The sequence below is a fragment of the Balearica regulorum genome, chromosome 2 (assembly GCF_011004875.1).
Source record: "Balearica regulorum gibbericeps isolate bBalReg1 chromosome 2, bBalReg1.pri, whole genome shotgun sequence".
NCBI classification, from domain to species: domain Eukaryota; kingdom Metazoa; phylum Chordata; class Aves; order Gruiformes; family Gruidae; genus Balearica; species Balearica regulorum.
Window position 1 is genome coordinate 140,933,987 of NC_046185.1, and position 20,773 is coordinate 140,954,759.

The 20,773-nt window shown below is 43.8% G+C and overlaps 1 protein-coding gene across 1 annotated transcript; it reads left to right on the top strand.

The window, feature by feature from the left end:
• The first annotated feature begins 380 nt into the window (after positions 1-380).
• PDK4 (pyruvate dehydrogenase kinase 4) lies at positions 381-11,013 on the top strand. Its single transcript, XM_075746152.1, has 11 exons — positions 381-689; positions 1,586-1,727; positions 2,747-2,818; positions 3,391-3,575; positions 4,007-4,096; positions 4,602-4,679; positions 5,303-5,379; positions 6,103-6,201; positions 6,489-6,599; positions 7,258-7,371; positions 8,439-11,013. The coding sequence occupies exons 1-11, from the start codon at positions 548-550 to the stop codon at positions 8,580-8,582; spliced, it is 1,254 nt and encodes a 417-aa protein (XP_075602267.1). The 5' UTR covers positions 381-547; the 3' UTR covers positions 8,583-11,013.
• The last annotated feature ends 9,760 nt before the right edge of the window (positions 11,014-20,773 follow it).

A 20,773-nucleotide genomic window follows, 5' to 3' on the forward strand; every position in this document is an offset into this window, starting at 1 on the left:
AGAAGGCCCGATCCCCCCCGAGCAGCCAATGAGGAGCGGGAGGAGCGCGGCTCCCCTGGATCTTGGCAAGGCCGCCCCGCCGCTGACATTGCCCGGCCCCTGCCCAGTAAACAAGGTCACGGGAGCGGGTGCAGGGCCAGCCCCCCCCCCCCCCCCCCCCCCGGCCCCAGGCTCCGCCGCGGCCTTCCCGGCCCGCTCGGCGCCCTTGGCGCTTCGCCTGCGGGGACGTGGGGGGGACAGCGGGGGGGGGGGGGGGAGCCCCGCCAACGGCTGTCACGAGCTGCCCCGAGCAGGGAACGTTCCGTTAAGGGCGGCGGGGCGTGGCCTGCCGGAGCCCCGCCCCCCGGGGACTGTAAATAGAGGCGGCACGTGAAGCGGCCCGCCACAGGTGAGGGGACAGTGCGAGCCCCGCTGGTCCCCACCGGCACTTCTAACGGATACCCGCCCGCTGGCTTGTCCGCAACCCACCCACCCAGCGACTGACCCGCCGATCGGTTTGCCCGCCACCCACCCACTGACCGACTGACCGACCGACACCCCGGGAGCGATGAAGGCCGCCCGGATCGCCCTGCGCAGCGCCGCCCCCCTGGCAGGGGCCAGCAGCAGCCGCGGCCAGTTGCCGCGGGAAGTGGAGCAGTTCTCCCGCTTTTCCCCCTCCCCGCTCTCCATCAAACAGTTGCTAGACTTCGGTGAGAGACGGGACGAACAGGGCAGGGAGGGAAGGGTCGGGGGTCCGGTCGGCGGGGGACGGCTGAAAACCTGTCGCTCGGAGACTTGTCCCCGCTGAGGGGCGAGCACGGGGGCTGCGGCGGGAGGGGGATGTGGGAGCGGCGCTGCTCGGGCCAGAGGAGTCGGCGATCCCCCCCGCCTGGAGGGGCCCGGGCTCAGCCCGCGCTGAAGGCGCTGCCGCTCCCCGGCCTGACTCCCCAGCGCCAAGGCGGAGGGCGGGGAGCGGCCCCCTCACGGTCCGGGCTGAGCCCCGCTCGGGGGCCTGCCGGCCCCGGGGATGGCCGGTGCAGTGCCGACCCCCGGCCTCGGGCACCCGCCGGCCGCTTCCCGGGCGATGGGGACCTGCGGCTGCCTCGATCAAAGCTGAAGAAACGCTACAGCTGTTTCGGTGGCGTTAATGGGATGGGGAGGGAGAAAGAGTTAAATCGGCTAATAGGTGTTTTCGTGTTCTCGGTACGCGTTATCGGGGAGGAGTCATTAGTGTTGTCTTGATGGAGTGAACAAGCTGTACCCAGATCCGATTACGCTTTGGCAGCTGTGAAGTCTGTGCTCACGTGACACTTTCAGACGTCACCTCGAAGAAGCGTGTGTTTACAAAGGCTGGAGTGCTGCTTCTAGAGGATTACACCTAAGTCCCATCTCTAAATAGGAAATGTACAAATATTCCTCCCAGGAACACGCTGTATCTTGCTGTCATGTAAACAACGTTCAGCACAAGCATATGCATACACGTAGGAGAACTGGCCAGCAATAGCATGATGATTGCAAAGGAATATAGTCCTGAAATCTGTGGAAAGAAAGCGACTTGTATCTTGAAACCTTTCTCACAACACTTTTATTTTGAACTTATTCATAGGCTCAACTAACGGATGTGAGAGAACGTCTTTTGCGTTTTTGCGACAAGAACTTCCTGTGAGGTTTGCAAACATACTGAGAGAAATTGAACTTCTTCCTGATAAATTACTAGGCACTCCATCAGTACAATTAGTAAAAAGCTGGTAAGTAAGAACTACTTGAATTCAGCCTGTATACATAGCTTTGACAACTTTGTTGTTACAGACTTTTTTGAATAATAGAAGACAGTAACAAAATACAGTGGAAATGCTGTTCCTTCATCAGAGCTGAATTGCAAGCTATTATATGCTGTTCTCTTCTAGCATACTAAAATTAAATTGAGAGTCAATCTGGTTATATTGTTATTATTAAATAGTATTTTTTTAAACTTTTGACATAGCTGGTAGAGCAAATCCCACTTCTTTCTTTTTTAAGAAAGGAGAGAAGAAAACGTGTTTTGTTTTCACATAGCATTGCAGACACCTAGAGCTACACAAAAGTGGAAGAGCAGGCTATATACTTGTTTGAGTGTCTCACTGATGGAATTACTAACAGAGTTTCCGTTCCATAGCAGATTGCCTTGGCCCGTGCACCAAAAGTTTGGAATTCAGTTAACATAATCTGTGTGGTTGACAGAGTGGTTGAGTCTGATTTAGCCTTGCTTTACTGGCACAGTTGCAGCTTTGCAAGGATGGTTGGCATCAAGGGCAAAAGTATTAGAGTGAGATCCAGAAACTGTTCTTAATCTAGCAAACAGTTGTGCCTTTGCAATATGCGTCAAGACTGTCAGATGCTAGCCAAAGAGGCTCAAGTGCTTAGCTTGTGCCAAAGCTGATCAGGCTTGGAAGAACTTTGCTTAGGTGGTTTCCTGATCAGTATTGTCATCTGGATCTTCTTTTGAAATACCTCACTTCTCAGGAACTATAAGGAGATCCTATGTACCTAAAGTAAGGGTTTAGATTCCTTTCTGGGTGGCAAGCACAAGAAAAGACTTCTAAAACTCCTAGGGTTTAGTCAGTCAAGATGTGTCCATCTATGATTCCATACTTGAATGGAATTTTGATACTTCAAAGTTCTAGCTGACTTGTTAAGAGTAATGTTATGGACAAGGTGGTATTTTTCCTGTTTCTAGACTAATAAAAATCAAATGAATAGCATATATTTCTTGTGTTCTTTTCAATAGGTACATCCAAAGCCTAATGGATCTGGTTGAGTTCCATCAGAAAAGCCCAGATGACCAAAAGGTCTTATCCGAGTAAGCTTTTCATTTGTTTCTTTGAGCTTTTGATCTCGCATTCCAGTTTTCACAATGATGTAGTCAGTTTAGACTGGCAGCTGTCATGAGCTGAATTTGATAATCTTGCATGAAGTGCTGTGCATAGAGCAAGCTGGTCTAAGTGTCTGATCGTGTTTAGCAATATTGCAAATAAATATGACCTGTTGCAGCTTGGTTTTGAGGGCATACTGCCCCTTGAATTGTCGCGACAGAGAAATATCAGCAGAAATTACCTTCTTCTTTGCAAGACGTCAGCTAGAGGCCTGTTTCCCTCCCTGGCATTCTCCTCTGCTCAAACTATTTTGAATGAGTAACAGGCAGTGAATTTGATATGGCTAATGATTATACCTTTTATATTAAAAATAGTAAACTCTTCTGGTTTAGGTCAGTGAGGAATTACTTTTAAAAGAGTGAAAAAACAGTCTGTATTTTAGTATTAAGGTTGTTTTGCAGTTATCTGTGCTGCTGCTGGAATAGATAATGATGTTGTACAAAGCTTGTCTCTACATAGTCTTAGAATAATATTCTAAAAAGATCTCTTTTTGACCTAGCTTTATAGATACATTAATTAGAGTCCGAAACAGACATCATGATGTGGTTCCTACAATGGCACAAGGAGTAATTGAATACAAAGATACTTTTAAAGTAGATCCTGTCACCAATCAAAACATTCAGTACTTCTTGGATCGTTTTTACATGAGCCGTATTTCTACCCGGATGCTAATGAACCAACACAGTAAGTAGAGACTTTTACCTGAGGAAAAACTTCAACCTAATGAGAAACATGTTAATGTAAACGTTCATTAAAACTGTTGGAGATCTGCCTCAGATGACTTGTCTGACACTGAGAAGTTAGAAACAATGTATAATTTAACGAAAGTAGTGGGAAATCTTGTTTTCTAGATTACAGACTAATTGTAATAAATCTTGTGTGGAATACGTAGGGATCTCATTCTTTACATCTGAAAAGCCTTTAGATGTTGAACTACAGAAAAGCCAACATTGTTTGTTGGCAGTAGGTAGCATTTTTAACTTGTAAAAGGCATAAACAACACTCAGTATTCTATGTGATTATAGGCTGTGATCACACTGTATTAGTCTAAATTTAAGGCTTTTCTATAATACAGTATTTGGGATTAAATACGGTATTGTTTTCATCTCCAACAGCCCTTCTTTTTGATGATAAATCTGGCTCAGGGCACCCAAGGCACATTGGAAGTATTGATCCTTGCTGTGATGTTGCTGAAGTAGTCAATGGTATGTATTCTCAGCCCTAACATTTCTCTTCATGATCAGTATTTATATCTGCTTGCAAGCAATTTGGGTGACCAATGTGTGTTGTATAGGATGCTGACTGGTTTTTATTGCAAAATCTGAAAGCAGTCTATCAAAACACAAGCTTTCATAGGACAATTTAAAATACAAAGTAGCATTTAAAAAAAGGGTTGGAATAAGGCCTAGCAAATGACTGATGAGTTAGGAGTTCAAGTTGTCTGTGGTGTTCAGGTAGTCCTTACCTACTGATAGATAACAGATGCATCTGTTTTACAGAATTATCTAACTGCACTGAAGATTTGCCCATGCTGCTGTAATTGCCTATTTATTCTCAGTTTTTCATGCACTCAGTGAATGCAGTGTTATCATTCCCTATGAAACACAGGCTTAGAGTCTGTTACATCTGAGCAGCTAATGCAATTAAGAATCATATTTTGCCATGCATTGATACTACATTTCACATATTCTATTTAAATATTTCTTTCAGATGCTTTTGTAAGTTCCAAGATGTTGTGTGACCAGTATTACCTAACATCTCCAGAACTGAAACTTACTCAAGTGAATGGTAAGATGAGAGCTCTTATGTCTGCCTTCTGATTGGTAGCCAAACTGCTGCTTTTACTGAGACAAAAGGCTCCCATTTCTATAGCCATAATGGTACATACCAGTTGATTTGTCTTGGGCTAGTTCCTGTTCATTTTCTGTTACAAGCACCTGTGTTAGAACTCAAATGTCATTGTATCTTAAACACTACATTTCCTCAAATTCATAAATATTACCTCAGGAAGTGAGACTAGCCTGCACTTAAAGTAATATGACAAGTTGCTAGAGAGGACCTCTATATCTGGGGTGAGGAAGAGGGGCTGACTGAGAAACACTGTTGCTGGTCCAGGCTTCCTGCATGTGTCTGATCTTGGGCAATCTGCTTAACCTCTAAAATCCTTTAATTATAAAATGGAATTAATGCTTGACTCTTTCAGTTTATTTGAAAGTCAACTGGTTTTAAGCAAGTGGTAATTAAGAGTCTAAACACTGCTATGAGTGCATAAAGTTGTTCGGTCAAAACTAAGACTTGATTTAGTTTGTTGTTTGTTTTGGCATACAGCTTGCTTATTGTAAAATTTGGATACAACACAGAAATTCCATCACCTTTTTAAATGTTGCTTGTCACTTTTTTCCTTCCTCTAGGAAAATTTCCAGGAGAGCCAATTAACATCGTATATGTTCCATCTCATCTTTTTCACATGCTGTTTGAACTCTTCAAGGTTTGTCAATATAAGCTGTTTCTTCCCTTAGTAGTCTGAGCTGGAGTGTCAATATTTAAAATCTCTAGCTAGATGTGAACGAAGTAAAGCTTTGCATAGGACAGTGAGATTTCTAACATTTTCTTATTTGGGGAAATTCCTGTCCCAGCTGCCAAAGCTATGATTGTAGTTCATAAGAGTATTTGGAGACTTTTGTGTGGTGGTAAATGGAACAGGGTAAGGGAGGGAAAGAGTAAAAGTGGGACATGGACTTGTGACCACTGCTAGCTTTCTGCTTTTGGGGATTACGTCTGCCATGCAGGTTTGCCCTGGTGCCTTTTCTGGAGTGGGTGATACATCTTGAAGTAGTGAACAGGGCTGAACTAACATGCTGCCAACATGGGGTGTAGAATTCTGGCAGCTTTTAGCAACTGCTGAGCTTTGCTCTTCTCCAGATACCTGGTTCTTTAAGGGAGTTATGTTATTTAATTTACACTAGCTGAGTTATGTGTTGGGCAAGAACAGTGTAATCTTTCAAGCCCAGAAGAGTCTTGGCTATGCTTAGTCACTTTTAGGTGTGAGACCTCCTCTGCTCCTGTTACACTAAATTGCTAAGTGTGTTCCTTGGGAGCTAGGCACTGATAGGAATGGAGGGTAACTGTGCTCAGCCTCTGCGTAATAGAGGTATGATTTCAAATGTATAGATCCGACACTTTCTTATAATGGAAACCTTCATTTCCATAGAATTCAATGCGGGCCACCGTTGAATTCCAAGAAAACAGTCCTTCTCTTTCTCCGATTGAAGTGACAGTTGTTCTAGGACAAGAAGACCTGGCAATTAAGGTATGTTGTTGGTCTACTACCACATGGGCTTAATGTAATCTTTATGATTGCATATGCTGCCACAAATTCTATTAGAAGAATTTGCAGCTTCTGACAACAGATCAAAGATAATACGCATGAGCCTTCTGGTAATTGCACTAAACAGAGGCTATAATCTAATTGAAAAATAAGATGCTGCAAAACAAATGTTTGCATTTATTACTGTTGGAAGGGTTTGTTCAAATAACAGCATTTTTAAATACCATTCTTAGCACATGATTGTAGTTGACTTTATTCTCTTAACTCAGATCTCAGACAGAGGAGGTGGTGTTCCAGTAAGGAGAATTGAGCAGCTGTTTAGCTACATGTATTCCACAGCACCAAGGCCGAGGATGGATGATGGTCGAAATACCCCTCTTGTAAGATATTTTCAATGCTTATGTTACTAATAAGGCTGCTATAAGTATTGGACAGATTGGTAGGTTAAATTATGAAACACTATGTCCACCCTACTGTTCTGTGGGGTATGCAAAGATTATTTAGCCTCATAAACATGAATTAACACTTTCTGAAACAGATTTTTAATATCTAGCTTAGTGGACAAAACTACGCTTTTAAAGGTATAAACAAAGAAGAACATTTTATCCTGAATTTAAATCTGGTTTTGTTTTTTTTCTTCTACTCCAATGACAGTACCTTACTTGGTCTTCACTCCCACTCAGTCCTCAAACTTATAAATTGCATTATCTTTATGGAGGCAAGCACGACTGTAATAGACTATTGTTTATCTACCAGTAGCAAACTCCTTTTACTAATCAAGCTGCACTAGCCACAACAGGGCAGGGAAAATACATGAATGTAAGATGTACGTATAAAACTCTTCCATGGAGATTTGTTTTTTGTTTTAATGGTCAGTTTCAATATTCTATATGAAACTGATTAGAGATTTCTGTAGAGATGAGTAAGTGCAAAGGACTTTCTAACAGCTTAAAATCTCTGAACACTTTCCACTATTTAATTCTAAGTTATAAGAGCTAGTAAAAAATAAATTAATTTTGTCTTGTACTTTATTTTTAGGCTGGCTTTGGGTATGGCTTGCCAATTTCTCGTCTGTATGCTAAATACTTTCAAGGAGATTTAAATCTCTACTCCATATGTGGTTATGGAACAGATGCTATTATCTACTTGAAGGTATGTATTTTGATTTGGTTAAATAAAAGATAGTGTTGATAGCCACCATTAATGCAATGAGGTAACTACTTTGTACCGTTCTAAGGTAAACGAATTCTCTGCTCATGAATAGAAAAACTCTCATTTTTATTAAGAAATGCCAGTAAGATTTGTAACTGGTACCTAGAATTACAGAGGTCACTTGACTTTAAATAGTCTAATGGGGCTCTCAGTAGTTATCCAAATAGTTTTTAGATTGTATTAAGATTTTTACCTACTGGTTCATAGAATACATAGTACTGGGAGAAAGTGACGTAACAGAAAGCAATATATCTAGTTTCGTTACTGTTGTTTTTTCACTCTGTCAACCAGAAAGTCTGTATAAACTAATCCTTAAAGAATCCAGTTACGTGATTATATTCAACGTGTGCCATGTAGCCCATATATGGGATTCAGGTATCAGTAATCCTGAATACCTGGTGTATAACATGCACTGCAGTTTTTATAGATAACCTGGAAAAAAAGGCCTATGTATTCTTTTCTACTTTTTTGCGCTTACTCATGGGAAAAAATTGCTTTGAATTTCTTCGGCTAAACCAAAAACATAGTTCTAAGCACACTGAAGCACAGCCCAGAGAAGCAGTACAAAAGGAAGAGGCAGTTCAGCTACATACATATAGCATTCCTATTTAACAATTTCCTGATAGAATATGAATTATTTTTTTAGCTGCAAAATACAGAAGTAGGAAAGGAACATCCTAAAAATCCCAGAGAAACTTCAAAAATTTCTTTCCTACAGTTTCCAGGACTGGCTTGCAAACAGGTTACAGAGTAACGCTTAAGGCCTATAAAGATGCATAAATATTACTTGATGTTACTGCATTTGTCCTGCCAGATTATCCAAAGCAGCCATAGATACTGAAGCATGTAAACTACTGCATCTACTGTAGAAATATTTGTGTAAATAACAATTTTTTAGTGTCACTGGCTTAACACTTGAACATACTGCTTGAATTTTTGCAAAGTGGCATTATTGAGAGGTGGAAACCATGTAACTTTTTTCCTTCTTGATTTTTTTTTTTTTTTAGGCCCTATCAACAGAATCGGTAGAAAAACTCCCAGTTTTTAACAAATCTGCTTCCAAGCATTACCAGGCTACCTCAGAGGCAGATGACTGGTGTGTCCCAAGTAAAGGCCCAAAGAATGTCTCAAAGCAGAGTGCAGCTCTCTGAAGAGAAGTTGGTATCCAGGCACCCAAGGGGATCAAGCTGGCTTCTCAAAAAAGACTAGCGTTTGGAAGTATTCGTCTACCTCCAAACAAGCAAATTCTTCAGTTTCGGGACTGGTAGAAGAGAAAGAAGATAAGGATGTTATAGCCTAGGCTGTATGTGCTGAATGTGAAATCCTGCTGTGGACTTCAGGATGAAGAAAATGGGAGCACGTATGTCTTTAAAGAAGATATGTGTATAGAGGAAAATCAGACTATTTTTATTCCCTTATGATCAAAGACATGATGTGGTAGAGCTGTGCAATTTTTGAGTCCTGTTTAATGCTTGAATTCTGAATACTGATAAATGTCAGTTATGCCGGTGTATATTTTTCTCCTAGAATAGTTATCAGTGGTTCATCTTACTATGGAACTATTCAGATAGGTAACACCTGTACTTTAAAGCTGTATTGATGATATTTGGAAAAGATCCACTTGACATGGCAGTCTTGTAGCAAGATAGAAACAGCATTCAAATACAGCCTGACTGGATGGGAGGGAGCCTTGGGAGGTAGGGAGAAAGTGTTTTCCATATATAAGGAAGTCCTTTTAAAAAGTTGTAAAAAAAGATGCACCTGTATTCCAGTATAATTCTTATGTGATGCCTTGCTCTATGAGTTAATTGCTAGACTTTTTTTACATTAAGCTGTTCATGGAAAAACCAGCCAAGTAAGGCTCCTATGCATGAGGTAACTAAGAAGGAAATTGGGATATTTTAGAAAGCTACTGGAAAGAAATGGAAAGCTACTTGGTTGTAGCAGCTGTATGGTTAGGCTACATCTACCCTACATCCCCGCACTCTGGAAAGCATGTGCCAAGTAAGTCGGTTAGGATTTTCCAAGAACTGAAGTCAGACATGCAAGTTGAATGGAAAGGTTTTGGTGATCTGTATTATGTAAGCATGACGTAGGAAACAGCATGTTTAAAACATGGTTTTGTTGTTCCTTTTTGTCATGCTTTTGGAAGATTAATGGCTCAGTACACTAAACCAAATTCTACCTATCGTCTTCGTCAAACTCATATTAGACCACACTAGCTCAGAAGTACATGTGGATTCTACCCCTTGAAAGCTGTGATGAGCACTGAATGTCTGTTTGAAAGGTTTTTGGGAAGAGTGATGTTGGAACTAGAATTCTAATTCCAAGAACTGTTCATTGCAATGGAAAGAGCTTAGGAAATGAGAAGTTTCAAAATAGGAACAGCACTGAAACCTATAGAATAAGTTTTACGAAGAGCAAAATAACAGGGAATTGTCACAGGAACAGTGCCAGTGGGAGCGAGCTGTTGGGAAAATATTCCATTCTCAATAAGCTGCTTCCTTTCCCATCTTCTCTGTGGATTTTCCCCCTTGTAAGCAAGGTGAACTTAATGACCGAATAGAAGTTAAACTATTGGACATAGCCAAACTGGCCAGTCAAAGTTCATCAGGGCTGTATAATATGACTTGAATTTTTTTTTACTAATTAGCATATTATCTTAAGTGTATCCTTTGCAAGAAGTTGCAAGTACAGTATTTAAAGTGTCCTCAGTTATTTGACGGTTTTCTAAAACAGATTTGTATTTGTTGGACAGAAAGCCACTCCATACTCTACTGTGAATATCAAATATTTTTTAATAGGAACGAGAGAAAGCTGGAACTACTTTTGTGTTATAAAAATCCTGTTGGGATAGATTTCTCAATTGAAAATAAAATAGTATTCTGATATGCTTCATTTCTTTTAAAAACTAAGAAGCAACTACTAACTGATCTTCATAACTTCAGTACTGCATTAAGGCTGTTTTTTATCCCACTGAATAAGCTGCAGTCACCAAAGGTCACCAGATCATGTATCTGAGCTCAGCTCAGTGAATGAGATGGATAATAAAAATGAAATATCTTTATCTAGAATATACAGGTGTAAAAAAAGCTGCCTTCACTGCCATAATATACTTGAATATTTGTTGATTTTTGTATTGAATACAAGGTCACAAAAACATATGTAGGTAGTCGTCAAGTAAACACAACTTAGACCTCTCTGTCTGCGCCCAGTAACGCTTTGAACATGAGTTATGATCTCATGATACACTGTACATCTGCAACATAGCTGCAGCTACTCCAGGTAGGAGCTGTAACTTCTATCTCAAAGCAGCTGAAGCACACGGGTGCTGTAAACATGTCTGTAATCTTCCTTGGCGGAGAGAATCTGCAGAACACAGTCACAATGCAGGCAGAGGTGTGTATAGCATGTGCGATCTCTGTAGTATTAAAAATTACTTAAGGGCTATCTACCGAGATAATACAGTACTTTTTTCAGCATTTACTGAATTTTTATTCCTGAAAGTACAGCTGTAGTTTTAAGCCTTTTATGTGGATGTAGATCTTGAAATAATTTTGTAATAAAAATCTTCTAAATGGTTATCTTGTATCTTCGTTTCATTCTAAGAAGTCTAGTGCAAGCAAAAGCCTTTTTTATTTTAAGTATTATCAAATAGAGTTGAGCAAAGCAACTTTCATACAGTACAAATAGATGTAGCAGGGCAGGGAAACACTGACATCGTGGTTTACTTATGCTTAATGTTGCATCTGCTGAGAGTTTACATAGTGCCTAAAACCAGTGCATCACCTTGTTCTTTGTAATTAGGATGGCATTCATCATCAGAGATGAGAATCCTTCACCAGTGCACGTTTACCCTCTAGAATGTAAAAAGTGTGAAAATTCACCACCAGTTTTAGCTTTATATAAAAAGACATCTGCCATTGAATCCATATTTAACAAACAACTTCTTCCACAGACTAAATGAAGTGTCTCTTCTAGCTCTGAAGCAATGGGACAACTGGCTTTCAATAGCTGGTTTGTAAGAGAAGGGTGGTTGTCAGCACAGACTGTGCCATGACCAAACAGTCCTGTAGTGGACTTGTGTTTGCCTGGGAATGTCCTGCAATCTCTCTTAAGAAGATAGAGTAGCTGTAAAAATGCGTGTAGGTGCTTTACCTGAAAAAGGAGAGGTGAAAACCAGCTAGACTGTGGGTGTCTGGCAGTAAATCTGCAAGTGGCAGCCTTGTGTGCTGAGTTCCCCTTCTTAACCATGTTTTTTCACCTGTAACGCCAGGGAAGTGGATCAGATGGTGTAAACTTTAAGCATTTTGCAATTACAAAAATGTACTATCACATCTGTCAGTATGTCAGGTGTGTTCAGGGAAACAGCCCAGAACTGAAGTACACCAGGGACTTTAATAAGCTACTACAGAAAATGAAAGCCAACAACAAAAACACCCATTGTGTTTTCCCCATCCACCTTTACTGTCTTGCAGTACCTAGAGACAGGACTAGCTCATTTCCCCTCAGGTTTTTTCCAAGCAGAAATACATATACATGCATTCTATGCCTCACTCACGGCAGGCTCAGGAGACGCATGTGCTGCACGTGGGAGCCAGGCACGCCGTGGATGCGGCACGGATGTACCTGGCTTGCTGTACGGTCCCGTGTAGAGCACGCGGCCCCAGCAGGCAACGCGGTCTCCCCGCACCACAAGCTCCTGCAGTCGAGAAGGCGCCAGAAGTGGAAATGGTTTTTTTTTTTTCCCCTTCCCCTGCATAAACCCAGTGAGTGACAGAGGCCGTGCACCCAGGTCCTGATTCAGCAAAGCACCGGAGGTACCGCGACTGGCTTGCTTCTAGCACGTCAAAGGTTCACTGACATCAGCGAATTTACTCATGGCTAAAAGGCGTTCTGGTTTCACAGGAGATAAGCAGATGTTGCACTTCCCTCCTTTGCCCCCTGATCAGGACCTTGCAAAGCCAGGTTCCTGATGTCAACACACCAAAGCGCCCTGTTTTCTCTTCCAGATCGTTAGCTAAAACGTGTACACTGATTTTGTTACTGGTGCCTTGGGCACACATCCAGATTAATCTCCCTGGAACCTTGATAAGGGGTTGTTCATTATCGTCTTTTTCCTATTGCTTAACTAAGCTTTCGAATCCACCAGACTTTGCCCTTAGCATGCAATTGTGTCCTTCCCATAGCATTATTACAAAACAAGCTTTGTTACCTCTGATAAGAAACACTACTGGACTGGAAAAATAGATTTTTTTTTTTTTTTTTCCCCTTACAGTAGTGATGATGACTTGAGAGGATCAAGATATAATGGCCAAGAATTGTCCACCTGTAAATTCTTGAGCGGTTCTGGCAAATGGAAGGTAGAACTTGGCAGTTTATGATCCCTCAGCTAATTTGAGGAGGTGGGAAGAGGAAGGGGCACACTTCTGGGTTAACACCTTTGGATCTGCATTCCTTAAAAGCTGACAAAACAATTTTAAGTGTCTGTATCCCAACCCTGTGTTAGAGGCCCTAAGGTGACTGCACATCTGTGCTGGCATGCATGTTCAAGACAGAATGACTTCCCTAGTACCTGGCCAGATGCTGCTCCTCCTGCAGTCAGCAAAGAGAAAGCGGGATACCCTGGCAAGCAGTCTCAGTCGGTCCTGCTTCTTTCCACTCACTTCATAGGGAGGAGAGGGCAGAAAATCCCTGCAATCTCAAATGTTGGATGGCACGGCAAGAGGCTGGAACACAGTCCTCGGTCTTCAGAATATTCTGAGGCCTCCTAATAATGTAATATTTTTATATAAGTAGCAAAATATGTATGGGGTATCAGGAGATGCTCCTCACCAACTCTCCTTAATATTCCTTCTGCAGCTATGAAAGAAAACCAAAACATAGTGCAACAAATTGGCCCACACAGAATTAGCACAGATTTTCCTGTGCCACTCCCTTGCTTTGTGGTTCCTAGCAGGAAGAGGCAAGAAAAGAAAGGACCTACCTGATTTCCTGCTGCGTGAGTGGGACCTTGAGGAACAAGCCTCATGCTGCCTTCCTGGAGCCAAGTCTGGTTGAAAACCCAGACAGACCTGCAATGTGGGAAACACAACAAGAAGAGTAACCACCATTCCCACCATTTGGGGCTGCAGAGCATCCTCCTGGATGCTGGCAAAGAGTTTCTAGTTTAGGACGGCCATACTTTAAGTTACATTAATATGATACATCCAGTTATGCCCTGTCTGAAAGGCTCAAATAAAAAAATCAAGTAAAAAAAAGATAATTGTTTTCATTGATGTTTATAGGTTGGGCTTCCCGTACTATGTTGCCCCAGTTAGGGGACTGGGCCTGAAAACAAAGAACCTTGGCATGGGATGTGGCACACCAAGTACAACACCTTATCATGACACTACATATGTGTCTGTATGTATATGCCAAGGTGTAAGTTGGATATCTAAGCTCCCTCTCTAGTGACTAGAGTCGATATATCCAGAGAACTGCAGAAAGCTATCAGCTCCTCCTGAAGCAGGCACCTACTTCTGGCCAGCTGAATAGCTCTCCTGTCTTCAGTAGCAGAGTTCAACTGACTGTAATGGGACCCTAGACACCTGGGGCACATGTAGGCACCTGCTTTTAGATGGCTTCGGCTCTGAGCTGGCTCCCAGCTAATTCAGTCACCTAAAAATAGACACCTGATGCTATATGGGGAACCCTGGAGCACTCTGCCTGTCTTTCTTCTGTCACTCCAGAAGAACAGAGATCTTCCACAGGTCCTTTGTCACGTCTGCCAGTCGCATGCAAATACCTTGTATGGACACTCTTGGCTTTCTCAAGTATCAGTGAACGTTTATGTTTAGGTACATGACTCAAGTCCCCTTACTAATTCTGGGTGGTTGAGGGAGGCTGGAAATTCAGAGCTCGAAACATCACCACTGTGTCATTGCTGGCCAGGGTGGGTAGACAATGGAAAATCCCAGACAATAGTTATCCTGCAACAACTGCCAATGGGACTATAGCAGAGGAACCCCACCGGCTGCCGACACAAGCTGTGTCAGCCTGGAGCTGCCCTTGTGCAGCTTGTCACTGCTGGCTGCATCTTCCATCATTGCAGGTCTGCCTGGGTTTGGGGCTGGCCACAGTGCCACAGGACCACAGGAGACAGCGTGAGGCTCATCACTGGGGGCCCTGCACCGCGCAGGGCAGCAGCACCAGCACCTGAGAGCTCTGTCTGAGCCATGCTTACTCCTCCTGGGACACCCAAATACCACTAACTGGGCAGACCTTTTACAGAAAATTAGGAGCTAACTGTAACTGATGCTGATTGTGAGATACCATGAGGCATATTGAGAAATCAGATGCATTGAAAGCTCTTTTCTGGGTGTTAACGCTTGTGGCTTTCTCTTTTCTAGTGGCTTTTCTGTCCACAACACTTCTGGTTGATTTTTAACAAATTAACTGAGAAACAGGGTGGAATACCTGGCAGGGATCCTTGTCCTTTCCTCCAATCGCTATAGCATACAGCCCAATGAGTAACGTGCATTGCGAAGGGTATTGGTGACCAGAGTCACTCCCCTGCTTACAAAGCATGTTACTGGAGGAATTTAACCTTCGTGCAGGGGTGGGTCGGATGGTTTGTACCACTCTGGATATTAACAGGCATGTGCCATTGCTTCAGAGACCGTGGGAAGCTGTTTGCTCAGGCATAAAACTTGGTTTGTGTTGACACAGAAGCACCTGTTTGTGCTTAGTTAGGGCCTGTTATAAAACCCTCTGAACTCACGGACAACTCTCCCTTGTTTTTAATCAACTTTCCTCAGGTTTTACATAACTACATGATGAAGCAAACTTCATTTTCAAACTCTGATAGGGAACACTCTTAAGTTTACATTATTCATGTTATATGTGGAGATGCCCAGAAGACCTGCTGCTCCAGATCACTCCATGATCTCTACCTCTGTGGCCTTGCCATCCTGCTCCTCTGTTCTCCCTGTTGCTGGTGCCGGGCTGTGCACGCTCTGAGGGTATCTTCTGTAGCTGAAGGATGGGAACAATGCTTCAGAGGCATGTCACACTTCCGAAAGCTTTTGATGATTTTTCAAGGCCACTGGTTCACTTGAGAAAAAAAATATTAAAAAAATCATAGCACCTTCTGCATAATCGCAGGCTTCTGTCTCTTGAATGATAACATCCAGCTGGAGCAATGGCAAAACTACTCACTGGAGTACCATAAATTGATGTAGGCAGACCTTGGAAATTATATTAAAGAGATTAGTATTCAGGGCTCACTGAAAGAGATGCTTTCATCCTTCTCCAAAGAGTTGTCCTTGCCTTCTCCTTTGCTCTACAGCAGAATGATATTCTCCACCTGTGAGTATTGATGTTAAGGGAGTGGATGTGTCTTGACTTTAAATCTGTGCTATTGCAGTCAAACAGAGCAGAGAAGCACTGCAGATCCTCCCATTTCTTCCCAGGAATAAACACACCCACTGCTACAGGAAATGAGAGTTTGGGGGAAGAAGGTCTATTCTCAACAGCACGCTCTTTCAGAGGGGCATCGTTTCATTTCATAAGAACTGAAAGGAGATTGCAGCAAAGCTGTTGACAATGAAAAGCTAAAATAAATGCTCTTCACCATTTCTTTAAAGTATATTAACACTGGAAGATTGCTTGGTTTTTTTATTTCAACGTAAACATTTTTAGCAGAAGGCCATTCACATACATTATCTTAAGCTTTCACTTATAGAAGTTTTTTTAAGACAATAGTTTTCCAGAGGTAGTTACTTAATTGTTCTCATTTCTATGGGTATAGAATACAAAATATAGGTAATGGATCAATAGGTTGTCTATAAGCTTGTCTGAGAACTTCTGCTGATGTAATTTCACGTTCCGTAGCCAGCACTGTTCCTTCCTGTAACATATGCCAATCTATGTTCTAACATATGCCAATCCTTTATGTTCTTTTTCGAGCAATAAAAAAGTATAATATAACGTGTGATCAACAAATAAATCAATATAAATTATAAATTTTAGAGTAGTAAGAATTCATTTTTAGACTTCGCACCATGCTCACTGAAATCTATGACAAGCTTCCTCCTGACACCAGTGAACCGTGGACAAAGCCAAAATGGTTTTTGCTGCTGGTCAGTAGAGGAGACGCATAGATTCCTGGAAGTCTCTAGAAGACAAGAAGTAAATTAATTTTTAACTCCTTCAGAGTGCAAGACCAGGCAAGAGGCTGGCCTCACTGTGTTACCTGCCATGCTGTCTGCAAGTGGCACGTGTTGTGCTGGAGGAATTTGTGATCGAGTGACATACCTGGGGAGGAAGAGAAGTACGTGACATACATTTAGACATTCAAGACATGCTGAACAGAAACACGTGTATACGCCCATACGGCCAATTTAAAAGCACTAGACTGGCTGACAGCTCTTGGTTCAGCCCCACTGCCCTTATCCAAGGCAGCGCAACCAGAATAGCAGAACACCTTGAGCTCCAAATGCCCCAACCCAGAGGGAGGTCAGCTCTCAGCCTTTCCTTTCAAGCCAGGCGAGACCAAAAACCCAGGTCCATGCTGACGAAGTCTGGGTGCAGAGCTGCTGTTGGGTTTGAGGAGCAAGTCTGTCCCTGTCTGGCAAAGCAGGCAGTTTGTCCTCATGTCCCCAGCCTGCGCCTGGAGACAGGACAGGACTCTTTAACAGCACCCAACAGTGATCAGCCACTGCTTGTGCTCCTTTCACACTGCTGAGGCTTTTATAAAAAAAGGATTAAGAGTGTCCAAACCTTGAACAATGTGAGGGCCCGCTTCAATACGGCTGGAAGATTATTCCAGCTGTTTGGGGCTGGGAGCCTAAAAAAGCTAAGCTTGCCTCCCATAGTCAGTGGAGCTCCAGACACTTGGACGTGAATAGCTTGGTTTAAGCAGAGGGCAGACTGGCAGCTAGTGCTAGATAAAAGGACACAAAACAGCACTGTAAATAAGGAGGGAACGATTATAAACCTTAAAAATACCCTTCAGGAAACGCATGGCTGCTGTTCAGTTGCTAGCTGCTGGCTCTTTTGTTCTGCTTACAGCTTTCCATACTTTTTTTTAAAATATTTTTTAAAAGGACAAACAGTGGCTCAGTATACAGCACGGCCTCTTCCAGTCGGGGCCGGGGGCCGCGGGAAGCAAAAGTGCTTTGCGTTGCACTGGCAGCTGCCCAGGCGAGAGGAAGGGAACCCACAGGGACGGCGTGTTCCCGCCGGCTGCACCAGGAGCTTAAAAACATGCTTATGTCGAGTCAGCGAGAGCCACCCGGGCGGGTCACGTCACCGCTCTCCCTCCCTTTCAAGGCTGCTGGAAGGAGCAGCGTCAAAGTTCAAGCCCACGTTCGAGTCTGTTCCAGACACTGCCTGCAGTTTGCTCCTGCCTGCGCAGAGCCACTTCCCCCCAGTTTCACCAGTGCCCCCAGGTCACCTGAAAATGAAGGGGAGCCAGGGCTGCCTCTCTCCTCGCCTCCCTGCCCCGCATCAGAAAGGGCAGCTCTCCCTGTGCTCCAGTGGGTGCCAGTGACCGGGCAGGACTGGGTGCTATTTAATAGCAAACACTCCCACACAGCTGGGTGACAGCGGATAGCGTGTCCTGGTTAGCTGAAAAAGGAGTTCTCCTTCTTGATCTTCTCCAGGCTGAACCAGCCCTCTGTCAAAGCTCTTGAGAGGATGGAAAGGGGACAAGGACATTAAGGGGACACCAGCAGCTCAGGTATGCCCCCACAGCACAGAGATATGCGGGTGTTGTGTGAGGTGCCCCGCAAGACGGGACCGTGACCGCCGTAGCGCAGTGAGGCAGGTACCGGCGAAGTTTCAACGAGCGGGAAAGAAAAGTAGGAGAGCTGGTCCACAGAGGCACCCGGCTCCGCGCAGCTGTGTCAGGGTGTCTCGGATGCCTCTGTCCAAGGCTTGCTAAAGATCATGTGTCTGCCTGGGATGGGGGTGTGTATTCACCTGTTTGCTTGCCTGTTGTTAGGGTCCCCCCGAGAGTCCTCAGCTGTCCCTGAGGACAAGCGCAGGAGAAAACATTTGGGTTTGCCCTGAACTTGGAGTGACTGCAGTGGGAAGCTGCTCTCCACGGAAGGGCTGCAGCCCATTCTGGTGGCTCCTGAGTCCTTCGTGCCAGGGACAGGCCTTTGGGTGTGCCTGGGGGAAGAGCACACAGAAATGTTATCTGTGACCAAGTGGAGACTCCTGTGTTCAAAACAATACTGTCAGTTTCAAGTACCACAAGTCACAGTTCACAGCCCTGAAAATGCTGACGATTCTTGTCGTTAAATAGACAATGTTTAATCTTTTTGTTTTCCATTGGATTTTTTTTTTTCCCCCTAGTTTGCTTTTGGACTTCATCTCTGGGTGTGTATGCCCACTCTCCCTGGTTTATGGAGACACTCAGTTTTCACCACGTGAAAAACCACAGTATCACTTCTAACTCTAATGCCACTTCTCCCCTTTCTCACTCAGTTCTTCCCCCCGCAACACACACCACTTGGACCAGCTGAGCTCCTATGTCTCCTCCATCAGTTCCCTGCCACATCTGCCCATTTCCACCCACCCGGACAGCACCGGCTTGGCCAGGGCAGGGTGCAACCACCACCCCAGTGGCACAAAAAGCTGCCAGAGACAAATGTCTTCATGGACAGTGGCTTTGCTGATAAGCCTCACATCTCCAGAGGGTCTTGGTGTCATTAGAAGCCCAGGTCGCTGGTATGTACTTACTCTCACACCCACTGGAGGGTGCAGAATTTGATTTTGGGGAAAGCTGGCAGGAAAAGGAGTCTCTCCTGTGTTTCTGATTACAGGATAGGAACCTTCCACCATGCTGGCAGACAAAATGTGTGAGCGCAGCTCGCCTCAGCTGGTGCTGAGTGAGGCCAGGCACACTGTCTGGCCCTCCAAATCCATCCAGAATTTGGGTTTCATCTACCCACCATATGAGTGAGGGGCATTTAAATGAAGACTTTGTTTCAGCAGGCTGGGTAGGTGGCTTTCTGCAGGTTTGGAAACCCACAGGTGGTGGAGGGTGGCACAAACCCACAGAACCACAGGGGAGCAGAGAGGGTAGCTCCTCTGCCGCCCTAGCTAAAAGAGGGTGCAGTGATGGAGTAGCAGTGGGGATCAGGCACCATCTCACGAGCCAGAGGCTACACAGCCAGGGAGGGGAGGACACCTGGCTCGCTCCCATCCGTATCCTCAGGCTAATCCAGCTGCCCAAGCGCTGCAGCTGGTGCTTGCCACCTTTGCTGGCTACTGCACCCACCCTCCAAAGCTGAGCTCCTGAGTGCTGGAGCACGCAGTCAGAGAAACATTGAAATAATATGCAAATATTGTAAATTATTGCAGGAAATAAAGATTCCTGTGTTCACCCCTCCAAATAATTTCTAAAGTAATCCCACAAAAATAGTAAGGCAGTTGGATCTCAGTTTTAGTCTGGAATGCTGCATATTCTGCAGGTCACACCAGGCTTGATTGCATTAGAGACCTTTAAGGCTGGGGCAATGCTGTGGTACATACTGTACTCCGATCTACCCAACAGCTGCAAATCACACTGTGAGTGTATTGACATATAAAAACCAAATGTTACATATAAAAATGTATTATTCTCTCTTCTCTTCTCTCTTCTCTCTTCTCTCTTCTCTCTTCTCTTCTCTTCTCTTCTCTTCTCTTCTCTTCTCTTCTCTTCTCTTCTCTTCTCTTCTCTTCTCTTCTCTTCTCTTCTCTTCTCTTCTCTTCTCTCTTCTCTTCTTTTCTCTTCTCTTTTCTCTTCTCTTTTCTCCTCTTCTCTTTTCTCTTCTCTTTTCTCTTCTCTTCTCTTCTCTTCTCTTCTCTTCTCTTCTCTTCTCTTCTCTTCTCTTCTCTTCTCTTCTCTTCTCTTCTCTTATCTCCTATTCTCTTTTCTCTTCTCTTCTCTTCTCTTCTCTCTCTTCTCTTCTCTTCTCTTCTCTTCTCTTCTCTTCTCTTCTCTTCTCTTCTCTTCTCTTCTCTTCTCTTCTCTTCTCTTCTCTTCTCTTCTCTTTCCAGCAGGTTGAAACTCCTTTAGTTAAGAGTTTGACTTTGTTCATGTCTTGTTATTCTGTGTGTACAGGTGCCTGTGCAACTCCTTTCAGATTATTTTTAACCAGGACAAACTCCCTTCAATGTATCAAAAAATTGTCCCAAACAAAAGCTACCAAAAGAAAGAAATCACTGAAATTCTATGAATTTATGGTGGAGGCAAGGGCAGGGCTATGGGAGAAATGGACACAGATGACAGACTGGGTTCCGGATTCCCAGCAAGATATAGTTCAGAGCTGCTGGCACCAAGGGGTGTGCTCAGCACAGACATTGGCAG